Source organism: Salmo salar, chromosome ssa12, assembly GCF_905237065.1.
Source record: "Salmo salar chromosome ssa12, Ssal_v3.1, whole genome shotgun sequence".
Taxonomy (NCBI): Eukaryota; Metazoa; Chordata; class Actinopteri; order Salmoniformes; family Salmonidae; genus Salmo; species Salmo salar.
The window spans coordinates 67,976,578-67,998,809 of NC_059453.1; the positions used below are offsets into that span (position 1 = coordinate 67,976,578).

The following is a 22,232-nucleotide window of genomic DNA, read 5'->3' on the forward strand; positions in this document are numbered from 1 at the left end:
TACATGATTAAATGCCCATGTGGGCTGTGTCATGTAGGTAAAACCTCTTCTCTCAAACAGAGAATTCGTGAACATAAATGTTCAATCAGGAGAAACGACAAGGATTAGCCGGTCGCAGTACATTTTAATGACCAAAAACATGACATTTCTTCCTTTAGATTTTGTGGCACAGAGAAAGTCAAGATATCAGACAGGGGAGGTGATAAGTAATACTCTGAGTAAAAGAGAATGTTTTTGGATTTTCACCCTCCAGACATTATTTCCTAAAGGACTTAATGATGAAATGCCTATGTATGTTATGTTGTAAATGTGAACATGAATTAATGCCCCCATTTCACATACTCTGACGTTTTTCTTGCCGCTGTACCCAATGATTTATGAAAACTTGCTTGGTGGGTCGATGTCCTCATTGTGGTTTTACAGACGTGTTTAATACGTTTTAGGTACACACTTTATTAGAATATTTATGACATGCACATTGTTCTTTTTGGTAACACTTCCCTCGACTCCAACCCCATTGGATGTGTGGAACGGATGTGGGTGGAGCTAGGTCTACATAAGGGTGCTAATTCACAAAAGATCTGACGAAGGCTGTGAGGCCGATACGTAAAGCTTATTGAAGAGCAGTGATACTATCAAGAGCAGAATGCTGGTTTCTTCTTTTGTCTCATCTTATTCAACTGTTACCATGCACTTGCAAAAAAGATAGCTCAGCTGTGCGAGTGCCTTTTTGAATGTCTATGAAACCATTCCATTAGAAATCACAACAAAAATGCAGCCATAGTAAGAAACTTGGATTATTTTACTATTCATAAAAACAAAGTAATCTCCATCCACACCGTCATTTAAATAGAGTATTATCTCTTACAGTGCACATCAACATTAATACTATTACAGACATAGGGTTTCCATGTAAAGTACACTTTTTTTCTTACATTTTACACAAATTATATTACAGCTCTCCTGCTTCTCCAGGATTGCTTCATAAAATGTTAGTGCCTCCATCCCTCCTCCCGCTGCCCACCAACTCTTCAGTCAGACAGATGTACACAGACCAAGACTACAGACAGTGAGCAGGAACAGGAGGCGCCCCCCTGTAATCCCATTAATCCCAGGCAGCAGCCCCTGTCCTGTCCTTCCTTTGGCCCCTAATGTTAAACTGGAGTCCCATCCTTGGGAGGAGTTTTGGTCTTCCCCTCCTTCCCTGTCCCACCCTCACTGCTTGGGGCTGCATCAGTCTGGGATACACCCTCTGCCACCTCCCCCTGAGGTGTTACCACCGTTTCTGCTTTGACACCCTCCCCCTTAGCCGGGACAGTCCCCTCCTCCACAGGCAGTTCGGCACCGTCTGGTGAAGGTGGGGCTGGCACCTCTAGTTTCAGCTCCTCCTGAATGACATGGGCCTCTGGTTTGTTGTCCATCTCCAGAGCTGGAGTGAGCACATCCTGGGCCTGTGGCGGCTCCCCTGGAGGCAGAGTGAAGCCCATCTTGCTGCTGTCTGCTGGTCCAGCGCTGGGAGAGGCGGTGCTCTTGGCCCCAGCCTCCTTAGTGTGCCCATGCAGCCAGTCCATCTTCTGGAGGTGCTGCCGCATGGCATCGTCCACCCGAGCATCAATCATGGCCTCCGTTAGGACGCCATCCTCTGAGGAGTAGGCTGCCGCCTGCAAGAGAACATGGAATATAAGGATTATTACATTACAGTCATCTGAAAAAGGATTTTATCAATTCACAGACCGTCCAGTAAATCTCTAATATAATGTATCTACAAATATACATTTACACTATTAACTATCTGCAAGATCAGTGTATGAATATTGAGTAATGTATAAGGTATTTAACAGACAAGGGCCACTTGTCCACAGAATGAGGCTAGCAGGAGAGATGACCATGACGCAGCAGCAGTGGAGATCATGGCATACATAGTGATCCACTTCCCAGCTCTGCTTCTATTAATAAGCCCATGGAGGGAGAATAAATGGGTCTAGACTTCCTGGGCTAACCAAATCACCTTGGGTCAGCATTGTCTGATTCTCCCATCCCTAACCAAGTTCCACCCTGTGCACAGGCTCTCCTTCCAACCAATCATTTATGTCAAATTGGCTTAACTGGAAAATTCTGCACAACACCGCATCACAGTTGTTATCCATTCAGAAAGCATTGATGTATGAACAACAGGGGAAACATGTCACATACCTGCCAGGCCACGCCCAGTTTGGAGATCTCTCTGCCTGACATGCCCTCTGCCCGCTTAGCGATGTCCGAGCACTTCTTTCCATAGTCAAACTGAGCCAGCTTCATTCTCCTGCAGGGACAGAGGCAGATGGAGACAGAAACAGGTCTGAATGGCATCCTGTCTGTCAGAGGAAACAGGTCTGTGTTATGAGGTCTGGTCTGACTATGTCTGGAGAGACACTCCTTAAGTGGCCCAGCTCCTTCCACCAGCTGGCTCTGTTGTCAGCATGTTGTTGTTGATCCTGGTCCAGTTCCCAGTGGCCTGTGTGTAGGTCGCCCCCTGCCCCTCGTCCTCCCAGGCACTCAGAGACCCACTTTAATTAGTGACACCATGGCTACGGCTGGCTGGGCTCCTGCTTACTGCAGGGTCACCTGCTCTTAAATACCTGCCCCTGACACTCCACAGCTCTCAGCCAGAGGTCATTTACACGGAACAGGACAGAGAGGGGCCTCCCTCCTCCCAGGCACTCAGTGTTAATGCCTGTCCCCATGTGTGCGTGGGTAGGTGTGTGTGTGTGTGTGTGTCACTGTATGCAGATGACTCCAAGCCTGCATTTACACAGGCAGCCCAAATCTTTTGCCACTAAAAAGGGTGCCATTTTGACCAATCAGATCTTTTGCCAATAATTGGGCTGCCTGTGTAAGCACAGCATAAGTGTCTGGGAGTAGCTTGTTACTTGACATCAGAACAGTTGCATTATGCATCCCAGTATATGAGTGCTTGTGAAAGTGCCCTATTTAAACCTGTGCTACCATGTCGTGTGGGTGTAATGCTGTATGACTCACTGTCTCCCCCCTGTGGCAGGCTCCAGCACATATCTGTCAAAGTACAGACGCACCAGCCTCTCCCTCTCATCAGGACCCGGCAGGGCGAAGTTGACTATCTCGTCAATGCGGTCGTTGATGGCCCAGTCAAACTGCTCCGGCTGGTTACTGGCCAGCACCATCATGAACCTGGAGGGGGAGACGACAGCAGTTGATAGAGCGCTGTGATATCTGAGGGACATGGTACATCAGCGGTCTTGGGCGTAGATATGAAATGTCTAAACAGAAGAAGTAGTTGTAGAGAACTGACTTGTTGCTCTGCTCTCCAGTGCGATACAGGAATGCGTTCAAAGTGGCTCTGAGCTCTTCACTGATCTTTTCCTAGAAACAGAAAGAGACAACTTGAATTCTGTTTTCCAATATTTCTACAAGATCAGCATTTTGGTTTTGCTATGAAATACAGGAAGGTAGAGAACAAACTTACAGTAGACCTCTTGCGAAGGAATGCATCGGCTTCATCAACAAACAGCAGCAGGCTGTGTCAGAGGAGAGAGAGGACTGCATTAGCAGAGCTGCACTGGTCTTACATCATTCTCTGTACATTGTTTAATGTGCATGTCTGTGTAATGCAAGTGCAAATGTATTTAATGTCAAGTTGTCTAGACGCTTACGTTACATGGTTGCACACGGTTACATCTACATGAAGTTCTATAAATAGTGTGATGCTACTGCGAGTGAGGGTAGCATACCCGCGGCGACTGGTGTTGGCCCAGTCAAAGACTTTGTGCATGGCGGTGACGCCCTCACGGCCCATGGGCGCCACATCTCCACCAGTCATGATGGCATAGTCCATCCCAGAGTGCACTGCCAGCTTCTACTCAGAACACAGAGAGATAGTTACCAACATATGCAGATACCAAGATAACACCTCGTCATAGACAAGATGAGTCGGTGCGGGACCTACCTTGGCGAAGAGGGTCTTGCCAGTACCCGGTGGGCCATACATGAGGATGTTCCTGTAGAGCCCCTTGTTCTGACGCGTGTTCCTAGTTGCTATGGCAATATCACGTACACGTTCTTCTAGGTTAGGCTGTGCGGAGCAGAGGGAATAATTCATATCAGAGAGATCAACATTTCGGCTCAATGCAGGGCTGCAAAAACATACGTGTGCACAGCATTCTCTATGGATGTCCCTATCCGCATCCTCAGAGCATGCACAGACCAGCTGGCTGGTGTGTTTACGGGCATACTCAATCTCTCCCCATCCCAGTCTGCTGTCCCCACATGCTTCAAGATGGCCACCGTTGTTCCTGTACCCAAGAAGGCAAAGGTAACTGAACTAAATGACTACCGCCCCGTAGCACTCACTTCTGTCATCTTGAAGTGCTTTGAGAGACTAGTCAAGGATCATATCACCTCTACCTTATCTGCCACCCTAGACCCACATCAATTTGCTTATTGCCCCAATAGATCAACAGACGATGCAATCGCCATCACTCTGCACACTGCCCTATCCCATCTGGACAAGAGGAATACCTATGTAAGAATGCTGTTTATTGACTACAGCTCAGCATTCAACACCATAGTACCCTCCAAGCTCATCATTAAGCTCGAGGCCCTGGGTCTGAACCCCGCCATGTGCAACTGGGTCCTGGACTACCTGACGGGACGCCCCCAGGTGGTGAAGGCAGGAAACATCGCCTTCACTCCTCTGATCCTCAACACTGGGGCCCCACAAGGGTGTGTGCCCAGCACCCTTCTGTACTCCCTGTTCACCCATGACAGCGTGGCCAAGCACGCCTCCAACTCAATCATCAAGTTTGCAGACGACACAACATTAGTGGGCTTGATTACCAATGATGACGAGACAGCCTACAGAGAGGAGGTGAGGGCTCTGGGAGTGTGTTGCCTGGAAAACGACCTCTCCCTCAACGTCAACAAAATTAAGGAGCTGATCGTGGACTTCAGGAAACAGCAGAGGGAGCACACCCCTATCCACAGCGACGGGACCACAGTGGAGAAGGTGGAAAGCTTCAAGTTCCTTGGCGTACACATCCTGATGATAAATTGAAATGTACCACCCACACAGAAAGTGAAGAAGGTGCAACAGAGCCTCTTCAACCTCAGGAGGCTGAAGAAATTTGGCTTGTCACCTAAAACCCTCAATTCTTTACAGATGCACAATTGAAAGCATCCTGTCGGGCTGCATCACCACCTGGTATGGCAACTGCTCCGCCCACAACCGCAAGGCTCTCCAGAGGTTAGTGCGGTTTGCACAACACATGATCGGGGGCAAACTACCTGCCCTCCAGGACACCTACAGCACCCGATGTCACAGGAAGGCAAAAAAGATAATCAAGGACAACAACCACCCGAGCCACTGCCTGTTCACCCCGCTAACATCCAGAAGGCGAGATCAGTACAGGTGCATCAAAGCTGGGACCGAGAGACTGAAAAACAGCTTCTATCTTAAGGCCATCAGACTGTTAAACAGCCATCACTAGCACATTAGAGGCTGCTGCCTATAGGCATAGACTAGAAATCACTGGCCACTTTAAGGAATGGAACACATATCTGGCATTACTCATCTCATATGTATATACTGTTTTCTATACATGGTATCTCATTCACTTAATAATGTTTACATATCTTGCATTACTCATCTCATATGTATATACTGTATTCTATACTATATCTTACTCCGTTCCACTCTGATATCCGTCGTCCATTTGTATATAGTCTTAATTAATTCTTGGTAGCTTAGTGGTTAGAGCGTTGGGCCAGTAACCGAAAGGTTGCTATATTGAATCCCTGAGCTGACAAGGTAAAAATATGTCGTTCTGCCCCTGAACAAGGCATTTAACCCACTATTCCTAGGCCTCCATTGTAAATAAGAATTTGTTCTTAACTGAATTGCCTAGTTAAATAAAAGGTAAATAAATAAATAAATAAAATCCTACTCAGATGTGTGTATTTATATGTTGTGTAATTTGTTAGATATTACTGCACTGTCGGAGCTAGAAGAACAAGCATTACACTACACCTGCAATAACATCTGCTAATCACGTATACGTGACCAATAAAACTTGATGTCTCTCTCATACATGTGCTGGGTATAATATCGATAAGAGACTAAGGTATGGCTCTCTCAGGTGTGTGCTGAGTGTCGGTACTCACACTGAGCACTACTCCCTCCAGGGCATCCTGAGGTTTACTCGTCAGGCGCTTTGACATCTAAGAGAGGGGAAAAATAAGAAGATGCACCTTCATCGCACTAAAAAAATTGTGTGTTTAGGAAACTTAAGTTAATCACAAAAAAAACGACACCAAAAGCATCAGACAAAGGACGTATACATTCAGACCCCTTGACTTCTTCAACATGTTGTTACATTACAGCCTTATTCTAAAATTGATTAAATCAGGTTTTTTCCCCCTCATCAATCTACACACAATACCCCATAATGACAAAGCAAAAACATGTTTTAATAAATGTTAGTACATTTTTAAATAAAATATATAAATATCACATTTACATAACAATTCAGACCCTTTACTCAGTACTTTGTTGAAGCACGATTACAGCTTCGAGTCTTCTTGGGTATGACGCTACAAGCTTGGCACACCTGTATTTCTTCTCCGCAGATCCTCTCAAGCTCTTTCAGTTTAGATAGGGAGCGTCGCTGCACAGCTATTCTCAGTTCGATCAAGTTCAAGTCCGGCCTCTGGCTGGGCCACTCAAGGACATTCAGAGACTTGTCCCGAAGCCACTGCTGCATTGTCTTGGCTGTTTGCTTAGGGTCGTTGTCCTGTTGGAAGGTGAACCTTCGCCCCAGCCTGAGGTCCTGAGCACTCTGGAGCAGGTTTTCAACAAGGATCTCTCTGTACTTTGCTCCGTTCATCTTTCCCTCGTTCCTGACTAGTCTCCCAGTTCCTGCCACTGAAATCCCCACAGCATGATGCTGCCACCACCATTTTTCACCGTAGGAATGGTGCCAGGTTTCCTCCAGAAGTGACGCTTGGCATTCAGGCCAAAGAGTTCAAAGTTGGTTTCACCAGGCCAGAGAACCTTGTTTGTCCTTCAGGTGCCTTTTGGCAAACTCCAAGTGGGCTATCATTTGCGTTTTACTGAGGAGTGGCTTCCGTCTGGCCACTCTACCATAAAGGCCTGATTGGTGGAGTGCTGCAAAGATGGTTGTCCTTCTGGAAGGTTCTCCCAATTCTACAGAGGAACTCTGGAGCTCTGTCAGAGTGACCATAGAGTTCTTAGTCACCTCCCTGACCAAGGCCCTTCTCCCCCGATTGCGCAGTTTGTCTGGGCGGCCAGCTGAAGGAAGAGTCTTGGTGGTTCCAAACTTCTTCCATTTAAGAATGATGGAGACCACTGTGTTCTTGGGGACCTTCAATGCTGCAGAAATGTTTTGGTACCCTTCCCCAGATCTGTTTCTTGACACAATCCTGTCTCGGAGCTCTACGGACAATTCCTTCGACCTTGGTTTTTGCTCTGACATGCACTGTCAACTGTGGGACCTTATATAGACAAGTGTGTGCCTTTCCAAACCATGTCCAATCAATTGAATTTACCACAGGTGGACTCCAATCAAGTTGTAGAAACATCTCAAGGATGATCAATGGAAACAGGATGTATCTGAGCTCAATTTCGAGTCTCATAGCAAAGGGTCTGAATACTTATGTAAATAAGGTATTTATGTTTTTTTATTTCCATAATTGTGCAAAAATTTCTACAAACCTGTTTTCACTTTGTCATTATGGGGTACTGTGTGTTGATTGATGAGGAGAACATTTCTTTAAATTCATTTTAGAATAAGGCTGTAACTTAACAAAATGTGGAAAAGGGGAAGGGGTCTGAATACTTTCCGAATGCACTGTATAATGCACAGCAGGGCCTCTACCTTGATCGGGTGCTTGATTGCCTCCGCCACAGTGATGCGAGAAGTCTCTCTGACCAATGAGGGCTTCCCGAGTCGGGCCTCAATGTAGCGCCCCGCCACAGCTGTGGCGTTCCGGGCAGAATACACACCTACAGCCAGCAGAGTCAGTCCTGCCACCTGGTGGTGTGGGGGGGAAATTACACTATATTTAGAGACACTCCAAGGACAACTCAAATCAGATATAAACATTTAACATATCATACACTCAACAATTAGTTAGTGAGCATTTCTCCTTTGCCAAGATAATCCATCCACTTGACAGGTGTGGCATATGAAGAAGCTGATTAAACAGCACGATCATTACACAGGTGCACCTTGTGCTGGGGGACCATAAAAGTACGTCCAACCGGCCTCACCACCGCAGACCACATGTATGACATCATATGGGTGAGCGGTTTACTGATGTCAACGTTGTGAACAGAGTGCCCCATGGTGGCTGTGGGTTATGGTATGGGCTACAGACAACAAACACAATTTCATTTTATCGATGGCAATTTGAATGCACAAAAATACTGTGACGAGATCCTGAGGCCCATTGTGAGGCCCATTGATTTTTAGGGTATTTGTGACCAACAGATGCATGTCTGTATTCCCAGTCACGTGAAATTCATAAATTAGGGCCTAATTTATTTATTTATATTGACTGATTTCCTCATATAAAACTGTAATTCACAAAAATCTATGAAATGGTTGCATGTTGCATTTATATTTTTGTTCAGTATATTTATGAGTCATTAGCAGTTTGCATAAGGATGAGCATAAACAAGTATGTAGAGTGGAAGGTAGGTTTCACCGTAGCTGTAACTTTATCCCAGTCCGACACAAAAGCCCGGAATCCTTCCCCAAACACAGCACCTGCAGTCCTGAAAACACACAAATATACAGAGACAGTCAGGTCTCCAATAGTATCTAACTTTATGGTCTGTAGTGTAATACACAAGGTGTGTCTCAGCGCATATAGTCTCTAGTCCAGCATGTCCTTGTCTCAGCGTATAGTCTAGTACAGTATGTCCTTGTCTCAGCGCATATAGTCTCTAGTACAGTCTGTCCTTGTCTCAGCGTATAGTCTCTAGTACAGTATGTCCTTGTCTCAGCGTATAGTCTAGTCCAGCATGTCCTTATCTCACCGTATAGTCTCTAGTACAGTATGTCCTTGTCTCAGCGTATAGTCTCTAGTACAGTATGTCCTTGTCTCAGCGTATAGTCTCTAGTCCAGCATGTCCTTGTCTCACCGTATAGTCTCTAGTACAGTATGTCCTTGTCTCACCGTATAGTCTCTAGTACAGTATGTCCTTGTCTCAGCGTATAGTCTCTAGTACAGTCTGTCCTTGTCTCAGCGTATAGTCTCTAGTACAGTCTGTCCTTGTCTCAGCGTATAGTCTCTAGTACAGTCTGTCCTTGTCTCAGCGTATAGTCTCTAGTACAGTCTGTCCTTGTCTCAGCGTATAGTCTCTAGTACAGTCTGTCCTTGTCTCAGCGTATAGTCTCTAGTACAGTCTGTCCTTGTCTCAGCGTATAGTCTCTAGTACAGTCTGTCCTTGTCTCAGCGTATAGTCTCTAGTACAGTATGTCCTTGTCTCAGCGTATAGTCTCTAGTACAGTCTGTCCTTGTCTCAGCGTATAGTCTCTAGTACAGTCTGTCCTTGTCTCAGCGTATAGTCTCTAGTACAGTCTGTCCTTGTCTCAGCGTATAGTCTCTAGTACAGTCTGTCCTTGTCTCAGCGTATAGTCTCTAGTACAGTCTGTCCTTGTCTCAGCGTATAGTCTCTAGTACAGTATGTCCTTGTCTCAGCGTATAGTCTCTAGTACAGTATGTCCTTGTCTCAGCGTATAGTCTCTAGTACAGTATGTCCTTGTCTCAGCGTATAGTCTCTAGTACAGTATGTCCTTGTCTCAGCGTATAGTCTCTAGTACAGTCTGTCCTTGTCTCAGCGTATAGTCTCTAGTACAGTCTGTCCTTGTCTCACCGTATAGTCTCTAGTACAGTCTGTCTGTGCTCTGCTGCCTTCAGGCGGATCTGCTCACGGATGATGTCTGCATTTTCCCGCTCAACACGTGCCCGCGCTTTAGACTCCGCCTCTACGCGTAGCAGCTCATTCTTGTGCCTCAGCTGCATCTCGTGCTCAATTGTTGCTGTGTGGAGAGGATACATTAGTGGACATTTTGTGATTGCCAGACCCCATATGGCTATATTGACCAGTGAATATAGAAGCAGAACCATATTCCTGGAGGCTGCGTGAGAATACTATATGGGGTCAGTACCTTTCCTCATGGCTTCCTGTTTAAGCACAGAGTCCTCCTGTTTCCGAAGGTTGTCCTCATTCAGGGCTTGCTGAGGACACCGAGGAGAGGCCACACTCAGTCAGTTGGACATGGCATTTTCACTGTACTTCTTTATAGCCTAAACAGGACTGAATTGATATTGCAGCTAATGGCAGTTGATCTTACCTGTTGCTTGAGTTGATCCTCATACCTCTGTCTGGCAAGTCTGTCTTGGAACTGTGCTCTCTGTGAAGGGATAGAGAAGGTAACCATAGTAACACATGTATGGCGCCCTCTGCTGGACAGATAGGTAATCCCTTTTTCCACTCGCTCTCATTGTAGCCTCTGTTTCAACAGCATTAAAGCTAATTATGCAAACAATTTCAAGCTTACAGACAAAATTCTACTCTATACAAACTCCTCCAGATCTCTTAACTACTACAGGGAAAATGCTTCCTTCTACAGTTTACCCATACATGATGACCCATGCTATTAGCCCATCATTGACCACATACTATGTAGTACATTGAATACTGTTGCACAATCACCCCCTCTGCAGTACCACTAAACCCTTCCTCTGCTCTCCTCTCACCGATTGATGCTGCTTGGTCTCCTCTCCGACAGTTTTCCTCCTCTCCTCCCCTTGAATACGCAGCTGATCCCCTTCAGCTGCTCCACTGCTGCCTCGTACTCCTTACACCATCACACACACAAAGGGAGCAATTAGCATGATCAGATTTAAGATTGATAGTACTGTTTTTTGGTGTCCTACACATTACTCTGCATGTGCCTTGTTTAGTGCAACTGTACCTTGATTTTGGTCTGGTGTTCCATCTGAACAGATTGCTCCTGCATGCGAGCCAGATCCAGGGCCTCTTTGGCATGACCTGAAATTAAGACAAAGGAAAGGACATTAGTCGTCCAGATATAGGTTTAATTTAATGACAGTAGCTATATTCCAACTACACTTTTCAAAAATGTTTATTTCCCAAATTTGTTTACATCCCTGATAGTGAGCGTTTTATCCTTTGCCAAGATAACCCATCCACTTGACAGGTATGCCATATCAAGAAGCTGATTAAACGGCATGGTCATTACACAGGTGGGTTAGGGTTAGCATGCTGATTGCACAAATGCCAGAGAATTTTATGTTAATTTCTCTACCAGAAGCTGCCTCCAATGCTGTTTAAGAGAATTTGGCAGTACGTCCAACCAGCCTCACAACCACAGACCATGTGTAACCACGTCAGCCCAGGACCTCCACATCAGACTTCCTCACCTGCGGGATTGTCTGAGACCAGCCATCCAGACAGCGGATGAAACTGAGGAGTATTTTGGTCTGTAATAAAGCCCTTTTGTGGGGAAAAACTTGTTCTGATTGGCTGGGCCTGGCTCCCCTGTAAGTAAGCCTGGGTCCCAAGAGGGTGGGCCTATGCCCTCCCAGGCCCAGCCATGACTGCACCCCTGCCCAGTCATGTGAAATCCATAGATTAAGGGCTAATTCATTTCAATTGACTGATTTCTTTATGAACTGTAACTCAGTAAAATCGTTAATTGTTGCATTTGTATTTTTGTTCAGTATACTTCGAAATTCTAAGTGTAATGCTTGCATGTTTGACTAGAGCAAAGATTAACTATATACTGACTAAAGCTATTTGGCAAACGGTGTGAAAGAATGACCTTTGCACCGTTCACCTTGAATACACTAACTTCCAACATGAATGAAAATGTGCAGCATAACGTTCAAACCAAGCAGTGAAACCTGTGATTCTCGTATACTACAGTGTTATGTTCTACTGACAGCTGTCATCAGGATTTCATAGCTAGTTTACTTGACTAGATACCCGTAGGAACTAGGAGAATATATGTCAGACACCGGCCCGTGTTGCATCAGCATCACTGCTTAGGCTGTAAAGCATGCTGCGGGTGCATCGGTCTTTCTGGGGATATAAACAAAATGTTTCAAGCTAGCTACTAACTCTACAGTACTATATATAATAAAGTTATCATGCAAGACACTTACGAGACTTGTCGAGCTCCTTCGCCGCTTGGGCCGCTCGCTCCAGCCCGGTTGGGTCGAAGTTGCTCCATTTGTCCTTGGGTTTATCTCCGCCACCTCCGGAGCCGCCAGCCGGTGGAGGGGGTGGCGGTGGAACCGGGAATTCCGGGGGAGCCTCGGGCTGCCCCTTATTCAGGCCGAACAGCCAGGACATGTTTCGGTAAACGGAGAATAAGCTGCAGCCCAGGCCGGTAAAGGTGATCAGGTTTTGCTGTCAGTCGCTACACTTCCTCCACACGCGTGTCACGCTGCCGTCTTTGCGCAAGTGCAGGAGAGGCCAAATTTTCCTTGAAAGACAACCATGCTGATTGGTTACGAAGAAAAATATATTCCCCTCATTGGTTGTCCTTTGCAGAGGTCAAACATGTAGTCACACCCATAAGAGGGTATGGTACCCGCAATGGCCCAAAACAGAAAGGTCTTATCATTAACCTTAATAACTTCACTGGAAGGCCATTTCACAAAATTAATTGATAGTTGCATCATACGCGGAGTTTTTGTTGGACTTCGTGCAACAGAAAGCAGTTTTTCATTGGAATTTATTAGCTAACATTTTATATGCTGTTTGGATATCTACGTAATACGTTGCAATAGCATTTTAAGGAAACCTGAATTACATTTTTGAACAAATTAATTGACAGTTACTGAATAACTATGAACATTCTATGTAACAATTACTTTGGACAAAGTTGCACAGCACTAATTTAAAAATGTGTTATGTAAAGTGCTTTACATAACCTCATTTAGTAGTAGTCATTAGGAGAAAGTACATAATGTTTCATTGTCATATATTTGTGTAACATTAGCAACAACAATATCAGAACACTGAATAGATAAAATGTTTTATTTACTAGACAATCATTTTCCACATGTATTGACAAATACACAATCACACATATATACATAGAGACACAAGGCATTACAAAATGAAGGTCAAGTATTTTCTCTAACTCTGGCCCCCGACCACCACTCAACCATCTAAGAATACCATCACATTAAGTGTGGTTTGGAGCTGGATTCTGTCTGTATCCATGATTCAAAGAGGGATTAAATGGTTGCAGGGCAGAACTGTGTTGGTCGTATTGCAGGTAAGGAAAATGGGTTATTGGATGGGTGGGTCGCTTGCAAAGAGGTGGTATGGTGTCCATTGCAATTGCCTGTGGAGGAGGTGGCTAGATCACTGTAGCGTGACGACGCGTGAGAAGACACCAGGAGGCTCTTTGCCGTCGCCCAGCGCTGCACCAAATCCCTCCTGTTGCCTCGCCCTGGCCAGTTTTGCAAGAGACAGGAATGACTTAGGTTCTGTGATGGCAAGGTCGCTCAGAACACGTCGATTCACCTCAACACTACTCTGTAACGGGAGAGAAAAGGGATGGAAGTGTAAATAAATATACACCTTGAACTAACAAATCCAAGGAGATCTTAGGAAAGGATGAGAGAGGATTTGAGTTACAACATTAAGGACTAAGGAGTGGAATAAGAGAGTAGTGCAGAGGGTTTTTACAGTAAAGTACAATCAATCATGTAACAACATTCTATTTGTACCATTCATCCCTATTTGTTATTAATATATAACATTTTCAGTGAATCTCCTCCAGCTAATGTTTTTCTTTTCTAAGTATCTTCTGTGCTCTGATTACACGTGGTTGCCCTCCTAATAGAGCCGCTGCATCATTGTAAATCAGACCTTGGGAACAAAAATGCCATACAGCGGTGTACTGAATTCTCACTAGCTGGAACAGAGACAGAGTGGTAACTAGGTTAAGACATACTGTAGGCCTACTGTACTGACCTTCACCAGGTTGTGTATAAGGGCGGGGTACTTCATGCCGTGCTCCCGTGATGCTGCCGCGATGCGTGAGATCCACAACTGATGAAAGACATTGTTTTAGGATCACACAATAGCAGTCATCTACATGTAGCTGATTATCATAAGGATGAGAGGAGAAATCTGGATGACATGTTAGGGTGCACATATAGATCTAGGGTATAGCATAGCTAGAACATCAGATGTATCAATGACATGGCTATAATTCTGAACATGCGCTTACCGTACGCATGTTACGTCGTTTTATTTTGCGAGCCTTAGTTGCATATACAAAGGCCCTTCGTACTGCCCTCACTGCCAGGCTGTAGCATCTGTTCTTTCTACCTCTGAAGTGCTGATGGACACAGATAGGGGGAAGAGAAATACAGATGATGGGAATGGGCAAAAAGGGTGACACACTACAAGGGTATGAGGGTTCTTTGGGGCCAAGTTCATTTTAACTCTGACAATACAGGAAGTGAATTGAAATTAATGATTTGAAAAGTCCATGTAAATAACATTGCACAATTTTAATTCATCCCCAGGATAAAATGGAATTTAATTGAACCCAAATGGAAAGGTAGATTGGTTTTTACTTCATTGACGTTAATTGGCAGATGATGACCTCTAGTAAAGTTACTCAGGTAAAATTGAGAAACATCTTCGTTTCTTAACCACCTAGCTAGGTTGCTAACTAAATAAGACGACTAGTTATAACGTTACCACTCGTACACTGTATCTGCATGACATAAGTTGGACTAGCTACATTTAGCTATAACAGGCCTAAAATTGGCACAGTCCTCTCTTTGGAATGAGACTAGCCCTGAAATGAGTATCAGACAGCTATTTGGAAAACTAGCTGAAATGCTTCGTATGTAATGTCTAGCTTACCCTATCTTCATAACTAGCTAGCTATATAACGTTAATAGATGAGTCACCTGCAGTGTAAAACTGTCACTACAGTGAGTAAAGGTTGCATACAAAGCAGCTAAAATCTGTAATGTCAATTAAATAGAATAGCTAGCTAACTGTCAGTCAATGGCTGGCTAGCTAGTAGCTACAGTGCTAACTTACCCGTGCATTACTGAGAACTTCTTGAACCTTCCAATATCGATCAGGTCCACGATTGCGGATCCAGCAAGATAAAGTCAAAAACACCATCTTTCTTTCGTAAAGATTTTGTTACGACCCTGTAGTTTTCCCTTTGTCAACCTCAATGGATTAGATGACCTTTATGCAGCACGGGAGATCACATGTGTACGCTGCCTTTCGCAGTGTTCTTGACCAGCTAGTATTATGCCGGCAGCATAAATTATGTTGTCAAATTGGTATGGTAAAGAGGAAACCTTCTAAATAAAATCCCGCATTTCAAAACATCACAATGTGGATAACTAATTAAAAAGATAATGCATTTTAATCAATTGCCACTTTTGTTATGCCAATAACAAAATACAAAAAGTAATAATAATAAAAAAAATATTATATATATATATATATATACAGTACCAGTCAAAGTTTGGACACACCTACACATTCCAGGGTTTTTCTATATTTATACTATTTTCTACATTGTAGAATAATACTGAAGACATCAAAACTATGAAGTAACACATGGAATCATGTAGTAACCAAAAAAGTGTTAAACAAATCAAAATATATTTTATATTTGAGATTCTTCAAAGTAGCCACCCTTTGCCTTGATGACAGCTTTACACACTCTTGGCATTCTCTCAACCAGCTTCACATGGAAGGCTTTTCCAACAGTCTTGAAGGAGTTCCCACATATGCTGAGCACTTGTTGGCTGTTTTTCCTTCACTCTGCGGTCCAACTCTTCCCAAACCATCTCAATTGGGTTGAGGTCAGGTGATTGTGGAGGCCTTTGTCAAATAGCCCTTACACAGCCTGGAGGTGTGTTGGGTCATTGTCCTGTTGAAAAACATTGTCCACGGGGGACCAGTACGGAGAAAAAAAAAGTATGAAATGTATGCATTCACTACTGTAAGTCGCTCTGGATAAGAGCGTCTGCTAAATGACTAAAATAAATAAATAAATAAATAAATAAATAGTCCCACTAAGCGCAAACCAGATGGGATGGCGTATCGCTGCAGAATGCTGTGCTAGACATGCTGGTTGTGTGCCTTGAATTCTAATAAATCACTCACAGTGTCACCAGCAAACATCCCCACACCATCACACCTCCTGTAGAAAGGCCCAATGGAGTTGGTGGAATCGTCCTTTAATTCATGGCCACTTGCTCAGCTGGGCCAGGAGTGCTTTAATTAGTATAGAATCAGCTTGATTCCCTCTGTCAAATACACTTGGACCTTATTTTTTGTATTTTCAGTGAAAATGAAAGAATGAAAGAAAATGAGAATTAAAAAAAAGATTCAGCCCCTGGTTTGACCGTGATCTTGCAGAGTTACTACACCTCAAGAATTGCATTTGGTGAAAGGCTCGGCACACGCATACTCTTGTTCAGGCAAATGAGAAATAAGCACACTCAGGCTATCCGGAAGGCCAAAGTTAGTTACTTTAAGAAGCAGTTCTCTCTCTGTGGGTCAAACCACAAGACGTTCTGGGAAACAGTTAAAGACCTGGGGAACAAACCCTCTTCCTCACAGCTGCCCATGTCCCTTAAAGTTGATGTTGGTACTGACAAGAAGCACATGGCTGAGCTTTTTAATCACTACTTCATTAAGTCAGGATTCCTATTTGACTCAGCCATGCCTCTTTGCCTGTCAAACATTTCCTCATCTCCCACCCCTTCTAATGCAACAAGCCCCAATGCTCCTCCCTCTTTTTCCCCTGCCCCGCTACAAAGTATCTCCCTGCAGGTGGTCAATGAGTCCGAGGTGCTAAAGGATCTCCTTAAACTTGACCCCAAAAAAACATCTGGGTCAGATGGTTTAGACCCTTTCTTCTTTAAGGTTGCTGCCCCTATAATCGCCAAGCCTATCTCTGACCTTTTTAACCAGTCTCTCTTCTCTGGGGAGGTTCCCATTGCTTGGAAGGAAGCCACTGTTCATCCTATATTTAAAGGGGGAGATCAAGCTGATCCTAACTGTTATAGGTCTATTTCTATTTTGCCTTGTTTATCAAGTGTTGGAAAAACTTGTCAATAATCAACTGACTGGCTTTCTTGATGTCTATAATATTCTCTCTGGTATGCAATCTGTTTTCCATTCAGGTTATGGATGTGTCACTGCATCCTTAAAGGTCCTCAATGCTGCTATTTTTATTGACTTGGCCAAAGATTTTTATACGGTAGACCATTCCATTCTTGTGGGCCATCTAAGGAGTATTGGTGTCTCTGAGGCCTGGTTTGGCCTGGTTTGCTAACTACCTCTCTCAAAGAGTGCAGTGTATCAAACCAGAACATCTGCTGTCTCAGCCACTGCCTGTAACCAAGGGTGTACCCCAGGGCTCGATCCTAGGCCCCACGCTCTTCTCAATTTACATCAACAACATAGCTAAGGCAGTAGGAAGCTCTCTCATCCATTTATATGCAGATGATAGTCTTATACTCAGCTGGCCCCTCCCCGGATTTTGTGTTAAACACTCTACAACAAAGCTTTCTTAGTGTCCAAAAAGCTTTCTCTGCCCTTAACCTTGTTCTGAACACCTCCAAAACAAAGGTCATGTGGTTTGGTAAGAAGAATGCCCCTCTCCCCACAGGTGTGATTACTACCTCTGAGGGTTTAGAGCTTGAGGTAGTCACCTCATACAAGTACTTGGGAGTATGGCTAGACGGTACACTGTCCTTCTTTCAGCACATATCAAAGCTGCAGGCTAAAGTTAAATCTAGACTTGGTTTCCTCTATCGTAATTGCTCCTCTTTCACCCCAGCTGCTAAACTAACCCTGATTCAGATGACCATCCTACCCATGCTAGATTACAGAGACGTAATTTATAGATCGGCAGGTAAGGGTGCTCTCGAGCGGCTAGATGTTCTTTACCAGTCGGTCATCAGATTTGCCACCAATGCTCCTAAAAGGACACATCACTGCACTCTATACTCTTCTGTAAACTGGTCATCTCTGTATACCCGTCTCAAGACCCACTGGTTGATACTTATTTATAAAACCCTCTTAGGCCTCACTCCCCCCATCTAAGATATCTACTGCAGCCCTCATCCTCCACATACAAAACCCGTTCTGCCAGTCACATTCTGTTAAAGATCCCCAAAGCACACACATCCCTGGATCGCTCCTCTTTTCAGTTCACTGCAGCTAACGACTGGAACGAGCTGCAACAAGCACTCAAACTGGACAGTTTTATCTCAATCTCTTCATTCACAGACTCAATCATGGACACTTACTGACAGTTATGGCTGCTTTGAGTGATGTATTGTTGTCTCTACCTTCTTGCCCTTTGTGCTCTTGTCTGTGCCCTAGACTGTTTGTACCATGTTTTGTGCTGCTACCATGTTGTGCAGCTGCTATGTTGTGTTGCTACCATGTTGTTGTCTTGTTGTGTTGCTACCATGCTGTGTTGTCATGTGTTGCTGCCATGCTATGTTGTTGTCTTAGGTCTCTCTTTATGTAGTGTTATGTTGTCTCTCTTGTCGTGATGTGTGTTTTGTCATATATTTTTATTACATTTATTTTTTATTTTTAATCCCAGCCCCCGTCCCCGCAGGAGGCCTTTTCGTCCTTTTAATGAGTTGAGATCTGTTGGACATTTCCACCTGACCTAATTAAAGTGCCCCTGGCCCAGCTGAGCAAGTGGCCATGAATTAAAGGATGATTCCACCAACTCCGTTGGCCTTTCTACAGCCATCCCGGAAATTTGTTAAATTCCACACTCCTCAAAAGGCTCATCGCTCCACGTCCTCTGTCATCTCAGGGAGAGGAATTAGTTGGGCAACTGATCGGATATATGTCCGGTTCTTTACCTGGATCTCCACTGATCTAACACAACCGTCGGTCCCAGGCATGGTCTTGGTGATATGACCCACCAGCCAGTAGGCTCGAGGCACTTGAGGGTCCACTATCAGTACTACTTTTCTTTCCGCCATTTCCCTCTGTGCTGTTGGTAGGTAATCCCGAATTAATCGTGTCCAGAAATGGTCAACCAAGATCTGACTGTGTTGCCACCGGCGTCTGCCAACAAGGTTGGTATCAGCATACAAGGCTTGAGGAAGTGACGCATCTCGGCGCTTCATCGGGAGCAGATTTGGTGTAACCGGATCTGGGTCAGCGATGTCTGCAGAGAGATATTCCAAGGGTTTGGAGTTCAGTATCCCTTCCACCTCTATCAGGACGGTCCGCAAGACAGTTTCAGTGACAGTTTGGTCCCCCAGGACAACTCATAAGGCTGGCTTCACAGATTTGATCTTTCGCTCCCATGTTCCTCCAAAATGAGGAGCTCCTGGAGGGTTAAATTTGAAGGAGATTTGTTGGTCCATCAGTTGATCCTGGAGGCTTGGTTCCATTGCTTGAAAGGCTTCCTTCAACCTGGCTTCTCCTGCCTTGAAGTTTGTGCCCGTCAGCCAGAATCTCGTAGGGTTTCCCCCGTCGGGAGATAAACCTCCGTAGGGCCATGAGGAAGGCTTCAGTATCCAAACTCTCCTGTAGGTCCAGGTGGACACATCTAGTTGTCAAACACTTGAACAGAATGCCCCAGCGCTTCTCCACTTGACGACCTAGCTTGATTGTAAAGGGGCCAAAGCAATCTACTCCTGTTGATCCGAAGGGGAGTTTGAGAACGCAAAAGCGAGCAGGGGGCAAATCCGCCATTTTGGGCACAGTTGCTCCGGCCCGCCATCTCTGACATTGCATGCAGTCGTATTGGTGCTGACAAATGGCTCCTCGTCCTCCAAGTATCCAGTACTTCCGCCTCATCTTCCCATAGACGCTCTCTGGCCCTGGGTGGAGAAGCCTCTCATCATAACTCTTGATGAGGAGGCTGGTGAGAAGGTGTCAAATTATCAAGGATAATTTGGTGGATAGCATTGGGATCCAAGACTTCTGCTTGGCGCAGCCTCCCTCCGACTCTGATCAATCCGAGGATTTGGTCGTAATCTGGGGCAAGAGAGAGAATACGGCTGTCCTTAGCCACTTTCCTACCGGCTTTCAGAGCTTTTAGCTCCTCAGGGAAGCTGGCCCAGCTGAGCAAGTAGCCATGAATTAAAGAACGATTCCACCAACTCCATGGGCCTTTCTACAACTCCTCCTCCATGCTTCACGGTGGGAACCACACATGCGGAGATCATCCGTTCACCTACTCTGCGTCTCAAAAAGACACAGCGGTTGGAACGAAATATCTCAAATTTGGACTCATCAGAACAAAGGATTATTTTCCACCGGTCTAATGTCCATTGCTTGTGTTTCTTGGCCCAACCAAGTCTCTTCTTCTTATTGGTGTCCTTTGGTAGTGGTTTGTTTGCAGCAATTCGACCATGAAAGCCTGATTCACACACTCCTCTAAAAAGTTAATGTTGAGATGTGTCTGTTACTTGAACTCTGTGAAGCATTTATTTTGGCTGGTAACTCTAATGAACTTATCATCTGCAGCAGAGGTAACTCTGGGTCTTCCTTTCCTGTGGCGGTCCTCACAACAGCCAGTTTCATCATAGCGCTTGATGGTTTTTGCGACTGCACTTTGAAACTTTCAAAGTTCTTGACATTTTCCAGATTGACTGACCTTCGTGTCTTAAAGTAATGATGGACTGTCATTTCTCTTTGCTTATTTGAGCTGTTCTTGCTATAATATGGACTTGGTCTTTTACCAAATAGGGCTATCTTCTGTATACCACCCCTACCTTGTCACAATACAACTGATTGGCTCAAACGCATTAACTTTTAACAAGGCACACCTGTTAATAGAAATGCATTCCAGGTGACTACCACATTAAGCTGGTTATGAACATGCCAAGACTGTGCAAAGCTGTCATCAAGGTGAAGGGTGGCTATTGTCATGGAAATGATAACCAGAAAAGAAGAGAGAGACTGTAGATTCCTCAAAACAACTTATTTTATTATAAGATTTGCAAAAATGGAACTGGTTAACAATCGCACAACAGGTGCAACAGACAAGAGGCCAACAAACAAGAGTTGGGCCTCAGCCTTTATAGGAAAATACAACCTCTTTTGTCTATGTGACAGTTTAGCAGGTGTGTGAGATCATGGTGGGAGCATTGCGCACAAACAAGTGATAACACCCGCTTTGTTACTCCTTTCTGCTGATAGAATTGTCGCTGCTGCTCAAGCTAGCCTGTTCTCTTCATATCGCCACACAGCGGTGCCATTGAAAGATACGAAAAGAACAGGATGACTAAGTTACTCAAAACAAGAGAGGAACAACACTGGCTTCTTCTTACATGAGAGAAACAGACAGTGGAAATGTACAGGTTTAAGGCTTATACAAATGACGTGCAAAACAGAATTTATAATTTTGTCACTATTATACTTTGAAGAATCTAAAATCTAAAATACATATTTTGATTTTTTAAACACTTTTTTTGGTTACTTCATGATTCCATATGTGTTATTTCATAGTTTTGATGTCTTCACTATTATTCTACAAAGTAGAAAATAGTAATAATAAAGAAAAACCCTTGAATAAGTAGGTGTGTCCACACTTTTGACTGGTACTGTATATATATAGTTTCCTGATCTATCATATATCTCTCAGATATAGGACAGACAATTCAGAACAAACTTCATTTAGATAGTAAAAAAATATATATGTTTATCCATGTATTATGCTGTTATTCAATGTGTTTCTGTGGGCTAATTCCAATGTAAGGCCAAATTCAATGTTTCATCATATCATTTTTGTATATATATATATATTTGTATATATATATATATATATATATATATATATATATATATATATATATATATATATTAGACCCCCCCCCCCAAAAAAAAAAAGTGATAGCAGTGCTGTGAAAAACAGTTGTACTGCACTAGAGTGCAAAACATTTAGATTTTCCTGATGTTTAATTAGCATGTCTTTGCAGGTGGACTCTTGTTTTGAAGAAAGAAATCCGAGATCGTGCTGCCAGCATAATATCCTGCTGCTAGGAGAGCGGTATTGTCAAAGATTTTTATAACTAACCCAAGATAGACCACCGCCTGTCTTTTCCAACGGGACCAAACGACTCATAGCGGGCAGAATAAGCAAGGAGGTGGTCAGAGCCATGCACGA

At 44.2% G+C, this 22,232-nt stretch overlaps 2 protein-coding genes across 2 annotated transcripts; both read right to left on the reverse strand.

The window, feature by feature from the left end:
- Positions 1–784: 784 nt before the first annotated feature.
- atad3 (ATPase family AAA domain-containing protein 3) lies at positions 785–12,446 on the reverse strand. Its single transcript, NM_001173680.1, is given in 15 exon segments — positions 785–1,661; positions 2,194–2,302; positions 3,019–3,186; positions 3,308–3,378; positions 3,482–3,533; positions 3,747–3,871; positions 3,962–4,087; positions 6,175–6,231; positions 7,908–8,809; positions 9,914–10,079; positions 10,209–10,278; positions 10,395–10,454; positions 10,801–10,901; positions 11,019–11,095; positions 12,232–12,446. Coding segments are annotated over 9 exon segments (1,443 nt in total). The 5' UTR covers positions 8,136–8,809; positions 9,914–10,079; positions 10,209–10,278; positions 10,395–10,454; positions 10,801–10,901; positions 11,019–11,095; positions 12,232–12,446; the 3' UTR covers positions 785–1,154.
- A 651-nt stretch (positions 12,447–13,097) lies between these two features.
- On the reverse strand, positions 13,098–15,433 carry LOC106565643 (39S ribosomal protein L20, mitochondrial). The gene is made up of 4 exons (XM_014132970.2): positions 15,149–15,433; positions 14,319–14,429; positions 14,060–14,137; positions 13,098–13,618 (listed from the first exon to the last, which is right to left on the reverse strand). The coding sequence occupies exons 1-4, from the start codon at positions 15,233–15,235 to the stop codon at positions 13,445–13,447; spliced, it is 450 nt and encodes a 149-aa protein (XP_013988445.1). The 5' UTR covers positions 15,236–15,433; the 3' UTR covers positions 13,098–13,444.
- Positions 15,434–22,232: the final 6,799 nt, after the last annotated feature.